This window comes from Medicago truncatula, chromosome 8 (assembly GCF_003473485.1).
Source record: "Medicago truncatula cultivar Jemalong A17 chromosome 8, MtrunA17r5.0-ANR, whole genome shotgun sequence".
Lineage (NCBI taxonomy): Eukaryota > Viridiplantae > Streptophyta > Magnoliopsida > Fabales > Fabaceae > Medicago > Medicago truncatula.
This window is the reverse complement of record NC_053049.1, coordinates 26,305,058-26,329,631: the sequence shown is the minus strand read 5'-3', so window position 1 is coordinate 26,329,631 and position 24,574 is coordinate 26,305,058. Positions and strand designations below refer to the sequence as shown.

General features: G+C 31.7%; 2 protein-coding genes across 2 annotated transcripts; both read left to right on the top strand.

Moving 5' to 3' along the window:
• Positions 1-2,966: 2,966 nt before the first annotated feature.
• LOC25502705 (uncharacterized) lies at positions 2,967-5,082 on the top strand. Its single transcript, XM_039829080.1, has 2 exons — positions 2,967-3,810; positions 5,024-5,082. The coding sequence occupies exons 1-2, from the start codon at positions 2,967-2,969 to the stop codon at positions 5,080-5,082; spliced, it is 903 nt and encodes a 300-aa protein (XP_039685014.1).
• A 15,495-nt stretch (positions 5,083-20,577) lies between these two features.
• LOC25502704 (protein FEZ) lies at positions 20,578-23,433 on the top strand. Its single transcript, XM_013590255.3, has 3 exons — positions 20,578-21,009; positions 21,573-21,877; positions 22,663-23,433. The coding sequence occupies exons 1-3, from the start codon at positions 20,829-20,831 to the stop codon at positions 23,362-23,364; spliced, it is 1,188 nt and encodes a 395-aa protein (XP_013445709.1). The 5' UTR covers positions 20,578-20,828; the 3' UTR covers positions 23,365-23,433.
• The last annotated feature ends 1,141 nt before the right edge of the window (positions 23,434-24,574 follow it).

The following is a 24,574-nucleotide window of genomic DNA, read 5'->3' as shown; positions in this document are numbered from 1 at the left end:
GAAGCTAATATATTTATAATAATTTCTCATGCTTACAAATTTCGGAAAATTCTTTAAACACTGTGATGTTAATATTTCTACAATAAGAAAATTTGTTTAAACTTTTTAACTTAACATTAAATAAAATTATTATATTGTAAACAAAAAAAAAGACATAGTTGCAATTTTGGTCTCCCTAAAAGGCAAGACACAGAAAACAATTACGGATAAAGCCAATAAAGCAAAATACAAATAAGGTGCCGTATATACAAATAAGGTGCCGTATAACTCCACTATAAATTACTAATTTACCCTTACTCACAAAATGACCAATTACCCTTCTAACACGAAAACCCATGAAAATGCACCCAATGATAATAATCACACACAAGCACAAATAAACACATAATAAAACAATTAAAAAATAAATCTAACGATAATCGGGTTGTTACAGTAAGACCCATAAAAATCTTATTGACATGATCAAGTACATAATAGCTCTTGTTCAAAACCTGAAGGCTGGACACAAGAGTTTGAAACCTTGAGTACATGATTTCAATATCTCCATCTTCCTTCATTCTAAAGAGCTCATATTGATGTACCAATTGGTTAACTTTAGCTTCTTTAACCTGTTGGATCCCTTCATAGGTAGAGCACAAAGATTCAAAGATAGACTTGGTACTAGATATGTTCACAATTTTTGTATATTCTGAATAAGGCAGAGAATCCACAAGAATACCACGCACTTTGTGATGTTTCTTGTAGATCATCTTCTAAGAAATATTCAGACTATGTCTATCTAGTACAATACATTATGTATCAACTTCAAATTCTACACCATCATCAATGATGTCCCATAATTCATTATCAACACCTATGATATGGATGTATATCTTTCTCTTCCACCAGGAAAACTGAGCAGCATCTCTATCAAAAGATGAAGGTCTCATAGAATAGATGTTATTCTCAGAAGTGGAAGTATTGTAATCATTGTTAACGTTAGAGTTGTTCCTAACAACACCGTTGCTCTCATCACCATACATGTTTTTTTCTCTCTGAATCTTTAATTGTGGTAGGGTTAAGTGGATGAGCACATACCATGCTCTAATACTAACTGAATGTCAGGAAAAAAAACACAAGAAGGGGGAGGGGGTTAATTTTGTTGGCTTTTTCAACTTTTCCTAACTGTTTGCACTTGTTAGAGTTTGAATGAGTTCAGAATCTGAGTCAAGTTCAGAATATGAGGAGTACTCAGAAACTGTTTGCAACAAAGTAAGGTAAACACAAAGATAAGAGTGAGTGTGCGTGCGAGAGAGAGAGAGAGAGAGAGAGAGAGAGAGAGAGAGAGAGAGAGAGAGAGAGAGAGAGAGAGAGAGAGAGAGAGAAAGCAATTATACCGGTTCCTCCTCCAATCCAAGAGTATTCCAAATGCTTAAGGACATAACCAAGAGTCTTCCAAATGCTTAAGCATACAAGGAAGATACTTCCAGTGCTCAATCATAACTGAAAGAGACTTATAAATGTTTACAAATAAACAAATTTTCTCTTACACTTGATATATAATAAGAGGTTTAAACAATAAAAAACAGTAGAATTTCTAAGATACAAACTTTTATAAGAAGTTCTTAATTGTTCTATGCACTTTTTAATTTGACAGAGTAAAGGCACTATAAAAATAACAGAGTCTTATTAATGTTCTACAAGTCTTCAGATCCTCATATGGCCAATGATTTGAGAGACGTTTGAGAAGAGTGCCAACAAATTAAGAGTCATTGAAATGCTTTAAATAAAGGATGTTGGGCATTGCCTGATATGGATATGTCGTTGATTTGACATTTGAAATTCCTTTATTGAAACTGAAATTATCCGTTCATTCTCTTTGTCCTTGAAGTTATTTGTTTGCTTCTACACGTGGTTAGAAGAAGATAAAGTGTACTATCAGAGTTTAGATAGAGACATCCACAAAAGAGGACAAATCTGACGTGAATGTTGGGTCCCTGTGGGTCTTTTGTTATTCAGAGCTTGTATATCTTCGGAGTCTAATGCAGATCTTCAGCTTGTGAGTGAATTCCTTTCTTCTAATCCAAGACATTAACTTTTGGTTGACCTTTCTTCATATATTCTACAATTTCTATTTTTTCTCTTGTGCTTCTGATGCTCTTATACATGTTCAGACCTTGTTAAAAATTAATCTATTGTCCTACGCACATGAACATATATTAACATATCCAATTGTTCTACAATACTTTGTTATCATCAAAACTCAAGAGAAATTGTACTAACCAATTTTGTTTCAACAAGTAACATAAGAAAATTTCAATTTTTACAATGTATACCTTGAAATATGTTATTAATTTTAACCAAATTTTCTTTACTTGCTAAAGTAAAAAAAATTGATTCGATTCTTTTCATAATTAATACTCCCTCCGTCCCTATATGTAAACCCTCTTTGCCTTTTTCACATTTCTTAAAAAAAGTTGTTAGTATAATTAATGTGTCTATTGTGTGTTAATATTACCAAATTGTCATTTGTTTGTATGTGTATTAAATTTTACTTTACATATTTCAAAACAAGTTAGTAATATTAATTAGGGGTATGTTTAAAAAAATATCAATATTGAACGCTTATAGTTAAAGAGAATCTATTTTATTGAACGCTTATTAAATATTTATGGTACAATTTTCAATGTAAATATCAATATTTAATTTAATAATAAGGAAATTTTAATGAAAAAACGTCAAAAGATTTGAAAATTTAATATTACTCTTTTTTATAAAGCTCCTTATATTTTTTAATCATGTATTAATTAATTAAATAAATTAACAACGTTTAACTTTTGACTTATGTTCACATAGAATTAATTGTGTGGTTCAGAGAAAAATAACGTGTATTAATTGGACAAAGATTCATTGAACCATTCTATTTTATCTTAAGAAGAGTATGATATAAACAAAAATTGAAAAGAAAATACCACTGAATCGAAGTTATGGCTGGAATCAAAAAAAAGAAGATTTCATCCAAATTGATTCAGAAGATTACCCGTAGAAAGAGATGGTATAAGGAAAGATTGAACAGGTGGTTCACAAAAAGGGGGCAGGTGACAACCTTAGCATGTCCTGTTGCATTTTTCCCAGGTGATACAAGATCTTCAATTTCGTCATTTCATGATCTGTCAGAAGACCTAGTACACAAATTTGAGTCAATGTCAGAATCAGTACAATCCAGAAATATGTCTGACCAATTGACTTATTTAAAGGAAAAGGGTAAAGAACTTGAAGCGGAACTAGCCAAAATCAATAAAGAGAATGAAGAGACATTGATGGGACATTTCATGCATCAAATAGAAAATGAAGGTAAGTCTTTAGATGATTTTGATAATAGTGTGAAAAATCGCCTGATTGCTTTTGTTCTGGAAAAAATTAAGATGGTTAGAAAGTTCCGTATGAGCTTTGAAAATGTGCCATTGCCTCATAATAATCCTCCTCCTTCTCCACCACCAATGGCTTGTGCTTTAGACAATGAAAATGAACCAGATTCTGGGGTAACCATAGATGGAAAAGTTTTGAACCAACAACCACAATTAGATTTGATCAAGGAAGTTGATTATACGAGTAGTGGTTTTGATGACAATGAGGAAAGCAACACAAGGATACTGCCACATGAAAATGGTATTGATAGCCGTTCTGATATGTTAATTTCTGAAGGAAATTTTAAAGCTTTTGATAACAATATGAGCATAGGCTTGAAGATGCCACCACTTGAAAATTTCAATGGTGGTGCTGATATGTGTCTTTCTAAAAGAAACTTTGGAGGTTTGGATAACAATACAGGTAGAAATATGTTTAACACCCACTTTTTAATGTGCTAGTTTTTTATTTCTTAATTACAAGGATATGTGATTTGTGTGAAAATGTAATTTTATTTTCTAAGCGTGAACATGTTTAATTGTGCATGACTATCTTGTGAATCTTTTGTAATTGAAAATGTGGCAGCTCGATAAGATATATTTGTATTTCAGGCGAGTGTGATCCTTAGAATTTGTGTGAGATTCTTTGTGATAGTTTAAAGTAGTCTTGAGTAGAGAAAACCTATATTTTTTTAGGGTTTTTCATCTCTCAAATGGATGTTAATTTTTAAAAGGTTTAAGAACCTCCTATAGCTTATCTCTTGAGTGGAGAATCTCTCTATTGATCAAAGTTATCTCTTGAGTCCTTTACTTTAAGTTGGTATGTTCATTCTTCCTTGCCTTTGTGAATTGTGTAGTAAAATAATCTTTTAAAGTTTTATTAAAATTTTGGTTATTTCATTGAGACCTTTGCTTTCATTTTTTAAAACCTACATGGTGGTAGATCTCAAATCTAAGATAAGGGTAAGATGGTTGTATTTGAGTTATTTGTATAAATGTTGAGTAGGAAAAATTGAGAATGCCAAATTTCTCGTTTTGTTTGAGGTTTAGCCGATTGTTAAACTTAATAAGTGACTTTAATTAGAAAAATGTGATAATGAGATGGATAGGGTAACATGATCTTCTTGAAAATATTATTAAGGCATTGTGCACTTTATATTAAATCATGTGTTGCATTTATATGATATTTATAGTTTTTGATGATGTTATATTGTGAAATTATCATGCTTCTATCTGTGATTAATATTAAGTGTTGTACTTGAGTAAATATTTTGAGTGTATTATGATAATGTTACCTATGTGTGTCATAAGATATGTGAATTATGTGAAAAATTGGAATCTGAATAATATGAGCTCCGCCGATATCTACATTGAGTCGTTATAATGGTAAGTACCACTATCTAATGGTGGTACTCAATTTATGAGTAACTTATTCCAACTAGGGGAGAGAGATATGTGTAGGGTTTAAGACCTAGTGAAATTTTTCTATGTGGTCGTCATATTGAAAGGAAATAACAAATCTAAGTGAAGGGTAACACATTTGTGTTGATACTAATAGTGAGTGTTTACTGATTACAAATTGCTGCAAATCTAGGGGGCTTTACTATACATATTAATGTGTAATTGTCTAATCTCAGATGTTACCATGAACTCCAAGTTCACCTTCATTAGTGAACTAATTGGATCTCAAGTCTAATTGAGCTAGCTTATGAGGATTTAAATGTGTCCAACTTTGAGATAGTATTTTCTATTTACTTTCCAAGTTTTATGAGTAATATGGTAAAAAGTTAAGTAAAAGTATTGTGTGTCAATGCATAGGTATTAGAATAAATGCATATCATGTGAAAGTGTTTTGTTAATGTGCATTGAACTTGTTGCATAGTGGATCATGCGACTACTTTATGTGTAAATAAAACTATGTAGTTGTGTTTAACATATATGTCATTATACTTTATGTAACTCGATTACTCACCACTTTTCTTTATTCATGTTTGTGCGCTTACGATGGGACAGAAGCACCACCAAAAGAAGGTGAAGAATAATGGAGGGACTATTTCATGTTGTTTACATGAAGACTATTTTTATGAGACTGCTTGATTGGTTTGTATGCCAAGTATTTATTTTATGTTTTGGATTTTGTACCCTTGTTTTGATAGTGACATTGAGGGATTGTTTTAGTTATATTTTTTCTATGGATTTTATTGCTTTCTTGTGGATGTATTATGAGTATCTTTACGGGTGATTCCATGTGTTTGAGGGAATCATTCCTTTAGGATATATTGTTTCAGCTTATGGATTTTTAATATTTATGCATTTATTCCTTTAGATTATTAGTAATGGAGGTCGTAATTTCCTTTCTTCTTTCTACTCGACAATAGATCAAAAGTTGTTGACTTTGGTGAATCCTGGGGTGAGTTACACAACTAGACTTATATTCAAAGGGCTAAACAACAATATAATGTCAAAGATATTTTGTTTTCTAGATCATTTTCAAGGGTATTTCAAGCTTTTGATATTATACAAGACATTAAAAGAGAATAACCTTTCGCTCACTACAAATAGCCCAAGTCTACCATCATACCCATTTAATATATTTTTGTTTGTGTTAACCATTCGGTTTTCCAGGGAAATGGACATGGTAATTCGGAGTTCAGCTGAGAGGTAAGTACATTGTGGCCAAAAGTTGTGTCCGCATAGAAATGAACTCAAATTATTCTGAACGATTTACCCTTGGTGAAACTAATTGACCACTTGTGTAACAACCCGTTGTTCGCTAGGATTATTTTATTTATTTATTATATGTGTTTAATTGCTTGTTTGTATGTTTAATTTGGGATTAGTGGATTTCTAGGCAAGAAGGGTATTTTGGTTATTTTTAGGACTAAGGGTATTTTGGTAATTTGAGGGGCGAGGTTAAATTAGTAATTTTAGAATGTATAATATTTTAGTGTGAATAACTATTTTTACTAAGTTTGTAGTAGCTTGCGCATATTATTTTGATGTGGTAAACAAACGATGTTTTAGCGAGTTAAGTGTGTAGTAACTTTTTAGAATTAAGTGGTAAGAGTTTATAGGCCCATTATGAATTTTAGTAACCTAGCCCATTATTTGAGTATATATAGCTAACTCATGAGAAGAAATTAGTGTTAGAACAGTTCACAATTTCACAAATAGAGAGGCTAGAGAGAATTGAGAGAGAAGAGAAAGAGGAAGATCCATTTGAAAAAAAAAAAAAAAAAAAAGTGAAGAGGAAGCTAGGATTCATTAGAGAGGGTGAAGATTCTTGGTGAATTAGCTAAGCTTAAGGAAAACAAGGTAATGAGGATAAGTTTTCTCTACATATAGTTTATAGTCAACTTTTAGCTTATGGGTCATAATTATATTAATTGAATTGTGAAGATTGATGATTATATGTTTGGATTTTCGTGCTTGAATTTAAGTGTTGAATTTGGGTATATGAAATTGGTTAGAAACTTGTTGTTGATGCTTAAATTCTATTGTTGTTGTATGTTAAGTGGTTCACTTTGAGATTTTAGCTTAAATTGGTGAAAATGATGATTTTGTTGATGATTAATGATGAATTCATGATTTATATGATATGAGTGTTGTTGGGTATATGTTTGTGTTGAGAATTCATGTAATTGGTTATCAGGAATGTGATTTTTGGTTAAGTTGTTATGTTTTGGTGATTTTTGTGAAAATGAGTCAAAAGAGGAGAATTATGATTGTGATGATTTTCAATGGATTAGTGGAGTTGTTTAAAAGAATTGAATTTAGTTGGATTTATGTTTTTGATTGTTAAGTTTTGGAGAGGAATCGTTTGGGAGAAAATCGGATTTTTGAGCTAAAAGCCATTTTAAGGACTTTTAATAAATAAGTCGTTTTGAGGGTTTTGAAATAAGTTGTTTTGGGTTAGAAAACTATATTTTGAGGTGAGTATTATCTGTTTAAGTGTTTGAGATGAATTCGGTGAAAACGGAATAAAAAGCGGATCAAAAATCGGATTTTCCTTGCGCGCAAAAAACACGAAAACGTGTTGTTTTGCTGTCAGGGTAAAACGCAAGGTCTGCGAGTGAAAATGCACCGACCGTGCATTTGTTACTGTGGCCATGCATTTTTGCCAAGCAAAACGTGCACGTTTGTGCGCGTGTTGTTTGGTTCGCAACGACGAATTCTTGTACTTCCAAGGTTCAAAATGCATCCCTTTGAGTTACAAATACTTAAACCTACTTGATTAGAGTTTCATTGAGCTTATTTAAATGGATTAACATAGGAAAGAAAATGATTTCGAAACTTAAAGAAAATGAGACGAACTTTGGAAATTTTGCGAAATGAAGGAACTTTGGTAAACAAATATGCTATGATTGATTGACATAAATGTTAGGTGATATGTAGGGATGTTTCGATGATGAGTAAGAGCATGTTGTCCAGCTTTTGTCGTGAAAATTGGAAATAGACGATTCTTGTGAAAATAGACGAACTTTGCGAAAATGAAGTTTTATGATTCTATAACTTGAAAATGCCTTGTATTCATGATAATGTGTTGAAATGAAGATGAATCAATGATTTTTTTAGTGTAAGATATGTTTCTTATCTTGATGTGCTCGATTTTCCGTCTATTATGTGAATTTTTCTTTGTGAAAAGATGTTGTTTCCTTCTAGTGATAACTGTTGATGATGATTATATTGTTGACTCGTTTTTTATTATTACTTGGTTGTATGGATGTAAATACTTGATAATGCAATTGTGAATTGGTGAAGATATTATATGATGGTGAAAATTGGATAATATAGAGTTGGTGATTTGTGAATTGTCAAGTCTTTGCTTGAAAGTCAATGCATCATGGTCATGTCGAGTCTTTGGTGAAGAAAGTAATTGTTGGTGATTATTATGTTAGTTGGTGAAGAATGTTATTGGTTGTGTTTATTAAGTTAGTGGAGTCTCCGTAAAATTATGTTTGAATCCAAAAACTTGGTATCACATGCATGTCGAAGTGTCTAGAACATTGCATGCACTTGAAATTGGTGAAACGTGTCATACTTGAATATGTGATTTGGTGATTTTGTGCATTTATGGAATTTGGTGAAGCTTTATGATTAGATGTAATTGTGGACTTGCATATGTTTCTTGATATGCTTGCTTCCATGAGAAGTAATGTTGACGTGATGAATCATTGTTGGATGTCTTGATTCGAAGATTATTTACTTGACCTTAAAAATGAATATGCTTGTTAGGTTATGGTTGAAATATGATATAATATTCACATGAAACTAGTACTCTAGGAATGATGAGTATGTATGCATGATATATGTGAAATCCTTGAATGCATATTACTTGATTATATCTATTTATGTAGAATATTATCTAACCCCCAGTGGTCGTTTGGTTGACCGCCTGCCTATTTGTACGAATGGTTAGACGGTGTGCATGATTGATTTCTTTTTATTGTGAGTTGCTCGGGAACTAGATTTGGAGCTACTTTTTTTCTTGCTTGGAGTCATAGATAGGGCTTTGATTAGGCGTGTCAAGACTTTGTCCGAGCTTTTGTGATAGTGTTGGTGATGTATTATGAGACATGGTTGTTAAGATTTCGTTATATGTTGATGAAATATTATGATATTGTTTTCCACTGCGAATTTTTGAAAACTTATTTTTACATGTTTGGAATAATTGAAGATGTAACGCCAATTTAAGTTTATATTTCAATTACCTTTGAATTAGCAAGACCCCACACGTAAGGATCGCCGTGTGATTAACATCTGCAATTAGCCATCGGAGGGAGCAACCAATTAGGGTTAGTAACGTTCCAACGACCTCATCACTTGTATAGTCTACCTAAGATAAATAAACGCGACATTACTTATATTTAATATCCAACAATATAAACAGGGGGGATTCGAAGAATCCTAACCGCTGCTTACTTTTCTGCAACCAAAAACAGGTAAACTACTCTGTTGCAAACAGATAAAGATTGCAACTATTCAAACTCTTATTTTTTATACCGTCAAACTTACAAAAATAAATAATGTGAATTGTTTGGACGAAACGACAATCCCTGTGGATACGATACTCTACTTACACTTTATTACTTGGTAAATAATTTGGTACACTTGCCTAATCTGCACATAAAGTACAATCGAGAAATATGACTGACCAACTAACTTATTTAGAGGAAAATGGTAAAGTACTTGAAGCGGAACTAGCCAAAATCAATAAAAGGGTAAAGAGATGTTGGAGAAGAGTGCCAACAAATTAAGAGTCATTGAAAAGCTTTAAATAAAGGACGTTGGGAATTGCCTGATATGGATATGTCGTTGATTTGACATTCGAAATTCCTTTATAGAACCTTTGGAAACTTGTTCTCCACTTAATAAAACAGTTGGCTTTGTTTTATTTTGAAATTCATTTGCGCTCCAACATGTTGTTTGATGGAAAAGCATGTTTAATTTTCACTTGAAAAATGTTCCAGCTTTGCAAAGGGGAGAGTCACGCACATGTGCAAGCTGTTGCCTTCTTGTTTGTGTGAAAACTGCCATTAGGAAGTGATATGTGTGATGTCATGTTATGATCTCATGTGTATGTCATTTGGATAAGAGATATTTTGCTTCTTATGATCATTTTCCTTAATAGATCGAGAATATCTTTAAGGTCCATAAAGAAGCATAAGTCATATGTTCTTTTATGGTGAGACACATTTTAATTTCTTGATCAAAATGATGCCTTGCCTTATAAAAGCTTGCTCTTGTCTTTTGTGTGAATGCCCTTTCTTTGTGTTGTGCCAAGAACATTCTTGAGATCATTCTCATGAAACATTTATCACAAAACACATTAGTAGATAACAAGATAATAAATGTAAATATGTGTTATCTTTAAAAACATCAAGTGAGGATGTTCTCTTCACTTTGTCTGACCAGAATGTTCTTTGTAAGGATATGAGAAACCTCTCTCAAAGTAAAAATTCGTTTGATTGATTTCTATTCTCCCGAATCATATCTTTAAAAAAATGATGGAAGATTCTTCGATCATCCTAAATCTTTTACGATAGAATCATCAAGCATGTGATCATGAATTTTCTTCTTTTATATTTTTTCAATCAATATCATTAATGAATGACTTAATAAATAATTCATTCATGAATTGGTTTCTCTTCAAAGTTGATTATAATCATTTTGATGAAATGATGAGAATAATTTCGAGTGTAATATGCATCTTCATTATGAGATCATTCTTTCATCGGAGTTGATAATGTTCGCTTCTATATGAGATGACAATAAATTCTCGGTTAATTAACCTTGAATTATTTTGTTGGTGATTGTACACAATGTTTCTTGTTCATTGAGATGTTTTAGTCTAGGCATGTATGTGGTCAAGAAGGTACAAACAATCATTCTCTTGAATGAAACTTTTGTGCCTTTCCTAAAACTTTTTTAGAAACTATTCGAAGATCATTCTTGAATCTTCATATCTTGAAGATATTCAAGGTATGTAACACAACTCAATTTGTGTTTTGTCATATGACTTTAAGAGTGATCTTGTGTACCTTTCAAATATCAACCTTTTATTCCTCGAATCTTTAAGGCTTTGTTCAAAACCATGCGGTCACGATGATGAATCAATTAATCATAAAGTCCATCTTCTTGTTGAATCTTCACTTAACACTCTTTTGATTCAAACAATTGTTATATCTTCTTTTGAATTTGGGATGCTACTGGTTTGGTATTACTTCTTGTCTACTTATGTTAAAATACTCAAGTGCAAATATCAGTAGATCACCATTCATAAAACTTAGTGTTTATTCCATAAGGTTTGTTATCATTAAAACATTCATCAAAAAGATTTTTGTTTCAACATTTTTGACCTGTAAACAAACTTTGGAAACATATTTGGGCATTGGGAGATCAAAATTGGGAATTTTGGGTGAAAAAGGGTTGAAAACCGTAATATTTTTCTGCATAATTATGATTGTTCGCTTAAGCGAACAGGTAAGCAAACAATCACAGTAGGTTCTGTGACTGGGTCGCTTAAGCGAACAGCAATCAAACTTTTGTTGTAGCTTCTGGAACTTGTTCGCTTAAGTGAATAAGGTGGTCGCTTAAGCGAACTTACCTAGTTTCAGCAACCTTTGACTTTCGTTCCGGGTCTTAGGGGGCCAATTCGAGCTTTGTAAAATGCTTCTTTCAACTTGTTTAACCTCTGTTTGAACTCCTAAACCTACTGGAACATGTTTTACTCATTCAAATTTGGGATTTTCTATTTTGGGTTGAAACTTGAATTTTGGTAATTTCGGATTTTTGTCGAAATGAACTTTTGTGAACTAAATGGGATTACAAGTTGGGCCTACAGTTCATATAGACTTAGCCAAGACTTGTAAAGTTGGCCAAACATCTAATCATGTTAAACTTGAATTTCGGGTGGGAATGTGGAATATGTGAACTTTGGGTTTTCTCATACGAACTTAAGCTATACTTTGAACTAATGTCTAATAATTTGTAAGTGGCTTAAGCTCATGACTACATGATTGATTAAGATGGGATTGTAGGTTTTAAAATTTAATAAGTTACCTTATTTTGGAAATTATCAATATTGGCCGTTTTGCCACTTGATACGGATTTTGTCGAAAATGATTCCTTAAAGCCAATTATCTTACATTCCTTTGTGATTAGTTTTATATGTTTGAATGGAGATATGTGAGTAAATGGTAAGTGATAGATGTGACGTTTATCACAAGGTGTTGTATTTTCTCTTTTTACTTGGAAGGTTATAAGTTGTGCAAAGTGGTTGAACTATAGAATATAGTTGAAGTTGATTAATGAATACATGTTGATGAATTGTGATATTTTGGTGATGACTCTTAATTGAATAATGACATGTTGATTGTGTGGATGTAAATACTTGATAATGCAATTGTTGTTAAAGTTGAACAATGTAATTGGAGGTGTACTTTTACATTGTGTTGGTGTATGTATTTGTTTAGTAGTTTGCATTATTGAGTCTTTGCTTATGTCCGTGCATCATTGTCATATCGAGTCATATGAGAAATGTAAAAGGAGGTGTACTTTTACATAGTTGTGCGTAAGAGGAGGTGTACTCTTACATAAGATGTGCGGTTGGCATGTTCTTGTTGTTGTTTGGTACCACATGCATGTATGTGTTGATATTAGGCGCATAGCATATTGACATGTGTCGTAACTATTGCATGTGAATGATAATTGTTAAAGGTTGTGGTGAGATTGTGAATGATAATTGTTGATGATAAGTGTGCTTGGTGAGTACTTGATCGTGATATTTGGGATTGTTATGTGAATGTGTATATTGAATTAACTGTTTATGTGAAGTACTCGGAATTGATTTTAATTCATATATGCTCAAATTTATTTTATTGACTATGATTGATGTAAAGCTTACCCCCAGTGGTTTTGACCGCCTACATGTCTGTATGGATGGATAGACGAAGTGCAGGGTTAGATGCTTTCGTGAGTTGCTTGGTGGTTGCTTTGATAGCGGGAGCTATCTCCGTTATCGTGTCCTTAGAGTCTAGGATAGGCTTTGATCTAGGCGTCTGTTTATGATTATTCTAGATTATCTGTTGTGGATTTATTATGTTTTGGAGATTTACCCAGTTGTCGAGATTTCGGAGAATTTTGATGATGATGTATGTTGACATCATAGCATGTATGTTTTTGAATTATATTGTTTATATCCGCTGCAACTGTTGAGAATTTTATACATGCATGTTGTTTTGAATTTTGTTGATGACGTGGCGTCTATTTCTTGAATATTTATATTATTCGCGTGTTTTATCACTTAAATAAAAATAGGGCGTTACAGTAGATATCAAATTGTTAAGTAGAAAAAATTGAGAATGCTAAATTTCTCGTATTGTTTGGGGTTTGACCGATTGTTATACTTAATAAGTGACTTTAATTAGTTAAATGTCATAATCATAAAGATAGGATAACATGATCTGCTTGAAAATATTATTAAGGCATTGTGCACTTTATATTCAATCATGTATTGTATTTATATGATATTTACAGTTTTGGATGATGTTATGTTGTGAAATTATCATGCTTCTATATGTGATTAATATTAAGTGTTGTACTCGAGTAAATATTTTGAGTGTATTATGATAATGTTACCTATGTGTGTCATAAGATATGTGAATTATGTGAAAAAGTGAAATCTGAATAATATGAGCTACGTCGATATGTACATTGAGTCGTTATATTGATAAGTACCACTATCTAACAGTGATACTCAATTTATGAGTAACTTATTCCAACTAGGGGAGAGAGGTATGTGTAGGGTTTAAGACCTAGTGAAATTTTTCTATGTGGTCGTCATATTGAAAGGAGATAACAAATCTAAGTGAAGGGTAACACAATTGTGTTGATACTAATAGTGAGTGTTTACTGATTACAAATTGGTGCAAATCTAAGGGGCTTTAATATACAGATTAGTGTGTAATTGTCTAATCTCAGATGTTACCATGAACCCTAAGTTCAACTTCATTAGTCACCTAATTGGACCTCAAGTCTAATTGAGCTAGCTTATGAGGACTTAAATGTGTCCAACTTTGAGATAATGTTTTCTATTTACTTTCAAACTTTTATGAGCAATATGGTGAAAAGTTAAGTAGAAGTAATGTGTGTCAATGCATAGCTATTAAAATAAATGCATATCATGTGAAAGTGTTTTGTCTGCCGTGAACTTGTGGCATTGCGGATCATGTGACTACTTTATGTGTAAATAAAACTAAGTAGTTGTGTTTAACATATATGTCATTATTGTAACACCCCGTTTTCCCAATATACAAATTTCATGAACAATTATCAGAGTAAAAACCATAAACGGGATATCACATAGAAACGTAATCCAAAAACAGTTAAATGATAATTTAACCTTCACAAATATCTTTAACATAGCAGCGGAAAATCATAATCATAACTCATAAACGTTTTGGCACGCAGGCCCAACAAGTATCTCAAAAGAGTTTATCAAAACATAAGCAGTTCACGTAAAAGAATGAAGCATGTTATAGCATATAACCCCATCCCGTTACGTATCAGAGCGACCTAGACGACACAGTGAAGGCAAGGCCACTCACGACGGCAACTGCACACTAAGCACGATCACCTGCAAGTTACCCATACGAAGGGCAACATTTTCAAGCAGAAGGGGTGAGATTTCATAATAAAATAACATTAATCAATGTAATTGCGAATCATAAATTAACATCATAATCATTCCATTATTAACTTTGCATAAATGCTAAACAGTTATCACGTAATCATATATCCAATTCATTATGAACAACGTAACATAATCAATAAACACTTATCACATAATCACATATTCATTCATTATCAACAAGGCATCTTAATCATGACAATGTGACAATGCTCCTAGACTCCTTATATGCATGTGGTACCAATCGTCATCATAAGTATTAATATACTTTAATCGTGCGGAGGACTAAGCTCCTATAAAAACGTGCGGAGGACAAAGCTCCTAATTTTCGTGGTGAGGACTAAGCTCAATGATATGCTATGCATGGACACATATGAACAAAACAACGTAATCGACTTATCAACATGCATCCAATAATTTGGAGCTAAACTTCATCATATACTTATGCACTTAGTTAAATAACGGAAGCCGCATAAACAAGTCACATATCAAGACGATATCATTATATCAATAGCACATAAATTGCATTATTATCAACCTTCATATCTTGCATGAATATACAATACATTAGTTCATGTTCAATTAATATCAATATAACTTAACAACTCTACAGACTGCATTAAACTTCATCATTGTCTCAATACCAATTAGGGGTTCACTCTTGATCAACAAGTGCGACACAGATCGCACAAACACACAAACAAGTTCATCCTGGTTGTACTCGCGAGGCGAGAGTACTTACTCGCCATGGCGAGTACCACTCAACTCCCAAACTAAGGTTGTTTTGGGTTCCCTCTGATCCTACATTCATTCCTAATCAATACTAGGTATGCTCAGGCACTCAAAGGCATACAAGATTCAACTAAAAAGGTCGAAACACGAAATATGACATGCACTCTGCCTAAGCTCGCGAGGCGAGGAGGGGTTGCTCGCCATGGCGAGTTGAACCAAACAACTCGCGAGGCGAAAAGGAAGGGCTCGCGTGGCGAGCGATGAAGTTCATCACTCGCGAGGCGAGGATCATCACTCGCCGTGGCGAGCGATGAACAGGGGCACGGGCAGACTATGGGTTTCCTCGAAAATCCATCACACAACATGGTTCAAAGCCTAATTTTGATTCCATAATCCATCCTAAACATGTTCTAAGGTTAAAGGACGGTTTCTACATCAATCTAAACAAGTTTTACCGTTTGATCACCAATTTTTAGGGTTTTAACCTAATTCCAAAACTTTTCTAAATCAATCCTAACTTTGTCAACTAATCATCAGAATCACAGCAATTAACATTATTGAATTATTAGTCTCACCCTTACCTGGTTATGAAGAAATCGCAGCTCTCTCTATGCTCTTCTCCCTTCTAAGCTTTTTCTCCCTTTTCCAAAAGTTTTCACGTACAATGAGTTTCTAAAATATTAGGTCTTCTCCTATTTATACCTCTTTCTAATAACTTATCTTATCTCACTTTCTCCCCCAAAACTATCTAAAATATCAAAACAGCCCTCAACTAAATATTTTTCAAATCTTTATTTTATTTAACAATAAAATAAATTCTCTAATCTTATCAAATCCTCCAAAACTCATAACTTATCACGTCATCAATCAAATCATCAAAATTCATCAAAACATATCAAAATCATGCATATATTATATAATTATAATATAATTGCCTAAACTCGATTAAATAACGATTAAACGAAAGTGGGCGTTACAATTATAGTTTATGTAACTCGATTACTCAACACTTTTCTTTATTCATGTTTGTGCGCTTACGATGGGACAGAAGCACCACCAACAGAAGGTGAAGAATAATGGAGGGACTATTTCATGTTGTTTACATGAAGACTATTTCCATGAGATTGCTTGATTGGTTTGTATGCCAAGTATTTATTTTATGTTTGGGATTATGTACCCTCGTTTTGATAGTGACATTGAGGGATTGTTTTTGTTATATTTTTTCTATGGATTTTATTGCTTTCTTATGGATATATTATGAGTATCTTTAAGGGTGATTCCATGTGTTTGAGGGAATCATTCCTTTAGGATATATTATTTCAACTTATGGATTTTTAATATTTATGCATTTATTCCTTTAGATTATTAGTAATTGAGGTCTTAATTTCTTTTCTTCTTTCTACTCGGCAATAGATCAAAAGTTGTAGACTTTGGTGAATTCTGGGATGAGTTACACAACTAGACTTATATTCAAAGGGCTAAACAACAATATAATGTCAAAGATATTTTGTTTTCTATATCATTTTCAAGGGTATTTCAAGCTTTTGATATTATACAAGACATTAAAAGAGAATAACCTTTCGCTCACTAAAAATAGTGCAGGTCTACCATCATGTGCTTTTAATGCTTTCATACTTGTTTAATACTTGATGGATATATTATATGATCCTGCACGCTTGAACAAATATTAGTATGTCCAATTGTTCTTCAATACTTTGTGTGACATGGATTTTACAAAATAAATTGCCATACAAGGGTGGCATATTTAATGTATAATGATTGTTTTTCTAAAGGTGGTGTTACTCAACAAATTTTGTAATGTACAATATAAAGGTAACAATTTATTTAAATTGAGTACTACCTTCGGTTTTATTTATAAACAAAATTTCATTTTCTAGATCCATTCAATAATCAATCTACAATATTTTGTACGAGTCCAAGATCATGGCACAATTTTGCCTAGGTCTGACCACCGTATAAGGCTTCATATCTCATTTTTTGAGATAGCTTCAAGAGAGCGAATGTAGGTAAGCCAAAAAAGAAAACTTTATGGTTGAGTGTCTTTGGTGAGAGGTTCTTGGGAAAGAAAACACTTCACAAACCCTTAGATAGTGAGATCTCATTAGAGTAAGGATCCAAAAACTTTCTTTATTGTTTTCTCTTATGATTCATTTTGGATTTGAGTGACTTAAAAAATGGGTATAGAAATTAAAGTTGTTCTTCATGAGTTTGTAAGTTAACTTTTTTATAACATATTTACATCACCCATTTCATAGTGGATTAGGGAGTTGTTTTCTCCCTAAGATGTATGATAAATTTGTCCAAACGGGATAAACAAATATTGGTGCTTAGATTCTCTCTTCTTTTTTATCTTTGTTGCTTTGGTTTTATTGTGGTGTTGTTTAGATTTAAGTATGTTTGTTGTTATTCTTGCTTAAGGTACTTTGCTCTTAATTACTCTTTTCTTTCCTCCACACAGTTAAATTTATTGGTAAAATCATCCGAATTCAACATAGTGCATTATAAATCTGCTTACAAACAACCATTTTTCTATTAATTAAAGAAGGGTCATGTTAACCGGTGCCTCCGAGACACTGGTTAAATATACAAAAAAAGGAAATTCTTATCATAAAAGGAAGTTTTGTTGACTTATTTATGGGTTAATTAAACAATTTTCAATGCAATAATTAACATATAATTTCTCTTTTTATTATCCTTAACCAGTGCCTCAGAGACACCGATTAACATTTCCCATTAAAGAATACCATAATATTGTAGTTAACAAAGTGGAAGAATTTAGTAGTCTCCCGTGAGAAGAAAATTCAAAGGAATAGTCAACACCCCATAATACATAAAGTTGCAGAAATTTGAAGCTAATTCTGACAATGTTAGATTTATCGGTGGCAATATACAATTGGTTTTTTGTTGAATTAATAGTAAATTAATGTTAAAATAATCAATTTAGTTTTTTGTTGTTAACCCTCCTGTTATGAGGAATATAAGACCTGATAATCTAAAGTTCGGCCATAAATTATGCAGAATCTAACTAAAAATTGTTTTGTTGAATTTAAGTTCACCTAAATAATGATTCGTCTTTTCTTAAAATTCAGTGATTGATCTCAATTACGTACCTCCGTCCTTAAATATAAGATCATTTTGAAAAAAAAAATATGTTTCTTTTTATAAGATCCCTTTGATATTTCCAAGTGCATTAATTAATTTTTTACCAACATACCCTTATTTATTTTATATCTTTTTCTTCAATCAGTATTAAATACTATCTTGAAAACATACACTAATTCTCTCTTTTAAAGGATAGAATTGTAAAAGCAATAGTAATTACAAACAAATTTATTACCATTTTTAATTTTCTTAATTCCCGTTATTTTCTCAAAAGAATCATATAATTAGGGACGAAGTTAGTGCTTGTTTAAAATAATCAATTTATTGTTTGGTTTTTAACTTTACGAGGTAAAAAGACCTGATAATCTAAAGTTCGACAGTAAATTAAGCATAACCTAACTAAAAATTGTTTTGTTGAATTCAAGTTCTCCTAAATAATGATTCGACTTTTCTTAAAGTTCATCTATTGATCCCAACTACTTGTTTAAAATAATCAATTTTAAATTCTATAAGAGTAAAGACGGTTCCCTTAACCGTATTAGACTTTGATCACACGTCCGTTTGTTGTTATCTAAAAATTGACATTAACGTAATCTTGATTATTAAAATGTTTCAATCTGACAAACCAGTGGAATAGAAGCTCTGGGGAATGGAATAGAAACGGGATTTTCGGATACTGAGAACAGAATCAATTATTTAATATAATTGCTTAACTAGAAGTTGGAGCTGAATTATGTATTTGAGCTACATTTTGGAATTCGGTTCAGTTGGTCCACGTTTCCGTATGATAGAATTCTAAGTTTCAAACACAAGGTATTAATATACTATTTTCTTGGAACTTTGTTTTATCTTGGCTTGTAGTGGATTTAAGCCAAAACTTTCATGAGATTAATATGTTGAAAGGGTGATTAATTATAAGATCTTAATCCCTAGAAGCTCCTACTTTGGTGTATTGAGATTCTACCTTTCGTGTTATTCGGAAAATCACAGAAAAAATGGTTTAATTAATTTATATATTTTGATTGATGGTGAGTTTATCTGAAATCACCGTGAACAACTACTATAATTTTAGCAAAATTATACGCTTAAACTTTTTAAAATGATAATGTCGATGTGATTTTATCAAACTCACCGTCTCACATACACTTGGTCTATAGTCTTTACAACAATACTTTTATTAGTATTTGTTTTTTTACTAGTTAATTTTTAATACTAAAATAATTGATCGATGGAGTACCATTTTAAAGGATAAGAGATATTCAAAAAAAAAAAAAGGATAAGAGATATTCAACAAATTTTACTCTTTAAATAAAATATATATTGCTTAAATATACATATATACTAAGATAACTACAAATTCAACTTTGTGGATAATTATACGTACTCGTGTGCATCTCATGATGTGAATTTTTAACTTATACATTGTGAGTACTTTTGTAGATATCCAATAAATTATTTGGGTCCATATCTTTTTTTTTTAGTACATTTGGGTCCATATCTTATTTATACATTGTGAGTATTGTTTTAACTTTTCTATCCTTTTGGTGGTTGAAAACCAACAATCTTTTTTAAATTTTTGACCTTAATTATATAGGTGGATTAATCCATTAATGTGTACTATGAGTTCTCCCGTGCACTCTGTGTTAAACATAACCTTTTTAGTCATGTATAATTTTATTTTGCCTTGTTAAAAAAACCCTTCCATAATCCATATCCATAATCCAATAAAGGCCAAGGATAGTTTAGTAAAATTGTTTCAATCAACAAATTATATATTTATTATTTTTCTTAATTCATACTCACTTCAGTCACATTTATAAACAAAACACAACTTTTTATATTCATTGAACAATAATGTATCTCATCATATTTTTGAATCAGATACATTAGTTATTGAATGAATCTAAAAAATTGTATTTTCCTTATAAATATGACAAGAGAGAGTTATTGAAATGATAGTGAGTTATTTGGAAATGTAGGGAGTGTGGGATATATAAGAAGTCTTTGAGGTCAAATAAATGAATATACAATAATCTCATCATTAAAAGACTATTATAACTTCCTTGGTAGATGTTCTCTTTTTAAGAGCTTTGCCCTTAATTTTCTTGTGTATATGAGCAAAACCAAACCTACGTGATCCTCGCAAAACACACAATCCTTTAAAGACGGCTAAACCTTCGGTGTCAGATCCCTTCTAAGGAAGCATATAATCACTTCACATATTGAGTGAACTTCACTCTCACCAACTTTCTCTTCAACAACTCTCACATGCACTTCTTTTAGGGTTTTTAATTCAAAGCTTTAAACCTTGATCTCTTTGAATTTTGAAAATATATTCCACTCTCTCTTTTATTATAAGGTTAGTCTTTGACTCTTAGAAGAAAATAGTTTAGGATATGGAAGAGAGAAATGGTTGTGAGAAACTTGAAGAGGTTATGCTTCCAGGGTTTAGGTTTCATCCAACTGATGAAGAACTTGTTGGATTTTACCTAAAGAAAAAGATTCAACAACGCCCTCTTGCTATTGAACTCATCAAGCAGCTTGATATTTATAAATTTGATCCATGGGATCTACCAAGTAAGACTCATAATAGTGCTTTACTAATATATATTAACTATGCTTTATAACCCTAGATGTGTTTATTATTTTGAAACATGAAATGTTGATATTTAGTATTGACATCTTTATCACTTTACTTTTTAACTCTCTCAGATCAACCATGCTAAGCGAAACTTATATCCCCTACCGAGATGTGTAACTTACATATATATAGATCCTCTTTCGATTGATTTATTTGAGTTTATCTAGTAGTATAAAAACTTATGAAACTATTTAGAAGAGCTTGTGAAAACAATTTATGACATGTACATAGGTTATTTTAAGCTTATTTACATAAACTCTTTAGGATAGCTAAACAATTTATAGCTTATACGAAAACAGTTTGATTTGATTTGATTTTATTATATCTTTTGTTATTAAAAAAAAATATTCATAAGTCTTATGCTATATATATTGCTACAAGCGCTTAATTAAATTGTTTATCCAAACATAGTACTATAGGTATGTCTTTTGTTGTTGATTTTCGATATCTATGTACTTATTAACAAATTAATCCTATGGTTCTGATATTTTGTGTATAGAGTTGGCAAGTACAGGAGAGAAAGAGTGGTATTTTTACTGTCCAAGAGACAGAAAGTACAGAAACAGTGCAAGACCTAATAGGGTAACAAGAGCTGGGTTTTGGAAAGCAACAGGAACAGACAGACCTATTTATTCCTCAGAGGGTTCTAAGTGTATTGGCTTGAAAAAATCCTTAGTTTTCTACAAAGGTAGAGCTGCCAAAGGAGTCAAAACTGATTGGATGATGCATGAGTTTAGACTACCTTCTCTCATAGATTCATCATCTTCTCCAAAGAAATATGTAGACAAGACCATTCCGGCCAATGTAAGTAAAAAAATTACTTCCCAAATCTATATTTAGTTTGAACTTATTTGTATCATTTGATAGATCTTGTTAGAATGGATATTAAGTATATGAATAAAATATAAATTACGACACATTTGATAAATAATCGAGTAGGTTAAGTGTGTGTAAATAATATATGTTGGGAGATTATGTGTGTGTTTGGATTGGAGTTTGCATCATGTTTCTCACTTCTTAATGCATTTTTTATACGATTTTTGTGAAACTACAATTGCAAGCTTCTACACAGTCGTGCGTTTCTACCCATTTGGACATTGTTCCAAACAGGGGCTATAATCCTCCAATGGTTTATAGTATATCATGAGTAGTTAGTAAAGTTATGGTATTTAGATTATCCGGTCTAACCTAAAATGCACTTGGTGGGATTGAGCTGGACTATATACCTAATTTTTTGTTTGCACCACATGTGGGTGTCTACACCCTTAAAATAAGAGAAAAATAGAGTGATGTGATAGATGTGATAATTTGATGATGTGATAGAAAGAGAGAGAGGTATATAGATAAAATGAAAAGTTGAATAGATATATAAGAAATTAGGATGTTCAAATATTATTGTTGTTAAAAAATATACTTAATACGATCAAACGAGCGGATCCAAAATGACCCAATTAGTTATTTTCAGGCCAAAATGATACATTTGAGTTCCACTTGTTAAAAAATAATTACATTATATTATATTATATTATATATATAACTTCATTTTGAAGTGTTTGACTGGCTAATATTAAATGCTATTCAACTTGTAGGAATCTTGGGCAATATGCAGAATATTCAAGAAAACCAATGCAACAGCTCAAAGAGCTCTCTCTCACACATGGGTCCCTCCTTTACTTGAAACATCAACCTCCAATGTTCTAACAACAAATGATGGAAACCATAACCAATTTTGTTCATCAAACATGATCTTAACAAAGAAACCTAGCTTTGCAAGTCACTCTAGTACTTCTACTAATAACCTAACACAAAACTTAACCTCTTCTAGTAGTACTACACTTTGTCCCTTAGATGTTCCATCTTATAATAATCCAATTATTGATCCATTGATTTACAAACCCTTATACCGTTTACCAATTTCAAATGATCAAGATCTTAACCTAAGCACTGGCTTAGTATTTTCATCTCCTCTTGAAACATCTTGTAACAAAACTTCAATGGATTTTTCTTCCTTGCTATTAGGTATGTCATCTGAAGTAACAACTTCAAACTACATTGGTAATTTACAAGACCATTACAATAATGGGTATCCATTATTGGCTAACATTCCGAATATGAACGTGCCTCGTGTTGATGATCAACAAGAGATGGATACGGTTCGACCCATTGGATTTCCATTCAGTGTGCCTCTCAATATTGGTGATGCTTGGAAGTCATCAAGTCTTGTTTGGGATACTTCCTCTTGTACTTCTGATGAACCCTCTAGTTATTCTACTACCAAGTGTTATACTTAGGGTTTAATTTGTTAAACTATAGGTCATTGAGCTAGTTTATTTGTTACTTCCTCCGTCCTTTTTAAAAGAAACATGACTTTTTTAAATAAATTGAATAAAGTATGTATTTGGTTTAGATTCTAGACCAGATACGTAAATTATTCAATGTATATGAAAAATCAATTATTTTCTTGTAAAAAAGACCCGAGGGAGTAGCAAATTAGTAGTTAGTATTAATGTTTGAAGTTCGATTAGAATTGGTTCTTTAGTTTACCAATTGAGTTGTCTACTTAGGAGTAACTTTTGTTAGGAACTAGAACTAGAGTAGTAAGTCTAACGTTTTTTCAACTTAGATTTCTGTACTATTTATTTGCTTGTAGATTTTTGTATTTCTTGAGACTTTGAATTTCATGTAACTTGAGAAGAGATGCGAATGCAAGAGTTTGGAAAATAGAATTTTGGTAGTAATGTTAAATTTCAAAAGAAAATTAAAAGAGATAAAGCAAATCAATGACGGTAATTGCAAAACATATTTGGAAGAAGACCTCTTCTTCGACATGTACATGTGTTGACCACTGCCGTCCATTTTAACGTTTAATGTGTGTATCTAAGTATGTGTATTTTGGTCAAAAAGTAAACTAAGTATGTGTATTGGTCAAAAAATAAACGAAGTATGTGTATTATGTGTTTGGTCATGCGGTGCTAAAAACTAATTTTGGTTAAAAGTTATATTAACTAGGTAACATTTAACGGTAATAGGTAACAAAATAGTTTAGATGAATGTCATGATTGTCATATAGTATTTCATAATATTAAGAAGCATAGACATTGGTACTGTACCATAACATAATTTTATATGATATCGTCCTTCATACCGTAACGTAACATAATAGGTTAAATATGGCAAGACGAGTTATCATTTATAAGTAAAAGATTATGTTAAGTATAGCGAGAGATGAGTTAAACGTTATTCCTTTTCAAAAAAACAACATATAATTAGGAAGATAATTTTATTTTACTTTAGATAAACATTAAATGCAAAAGTATGAGAGAAAAATTAGGTTAAGTATAGCGAGACGGATTAACATTTATAAGTAACGTAACATAATAGGTTAAGTATAGCGAGACGGGTTAACATTTATAAGTAAGAGATTAGGTTAAGTATAGCGAGACGGGTTAACGGTTATTACTTTTTAAAAAAAAAAAACAGCTTATAATTAGGAACATAATC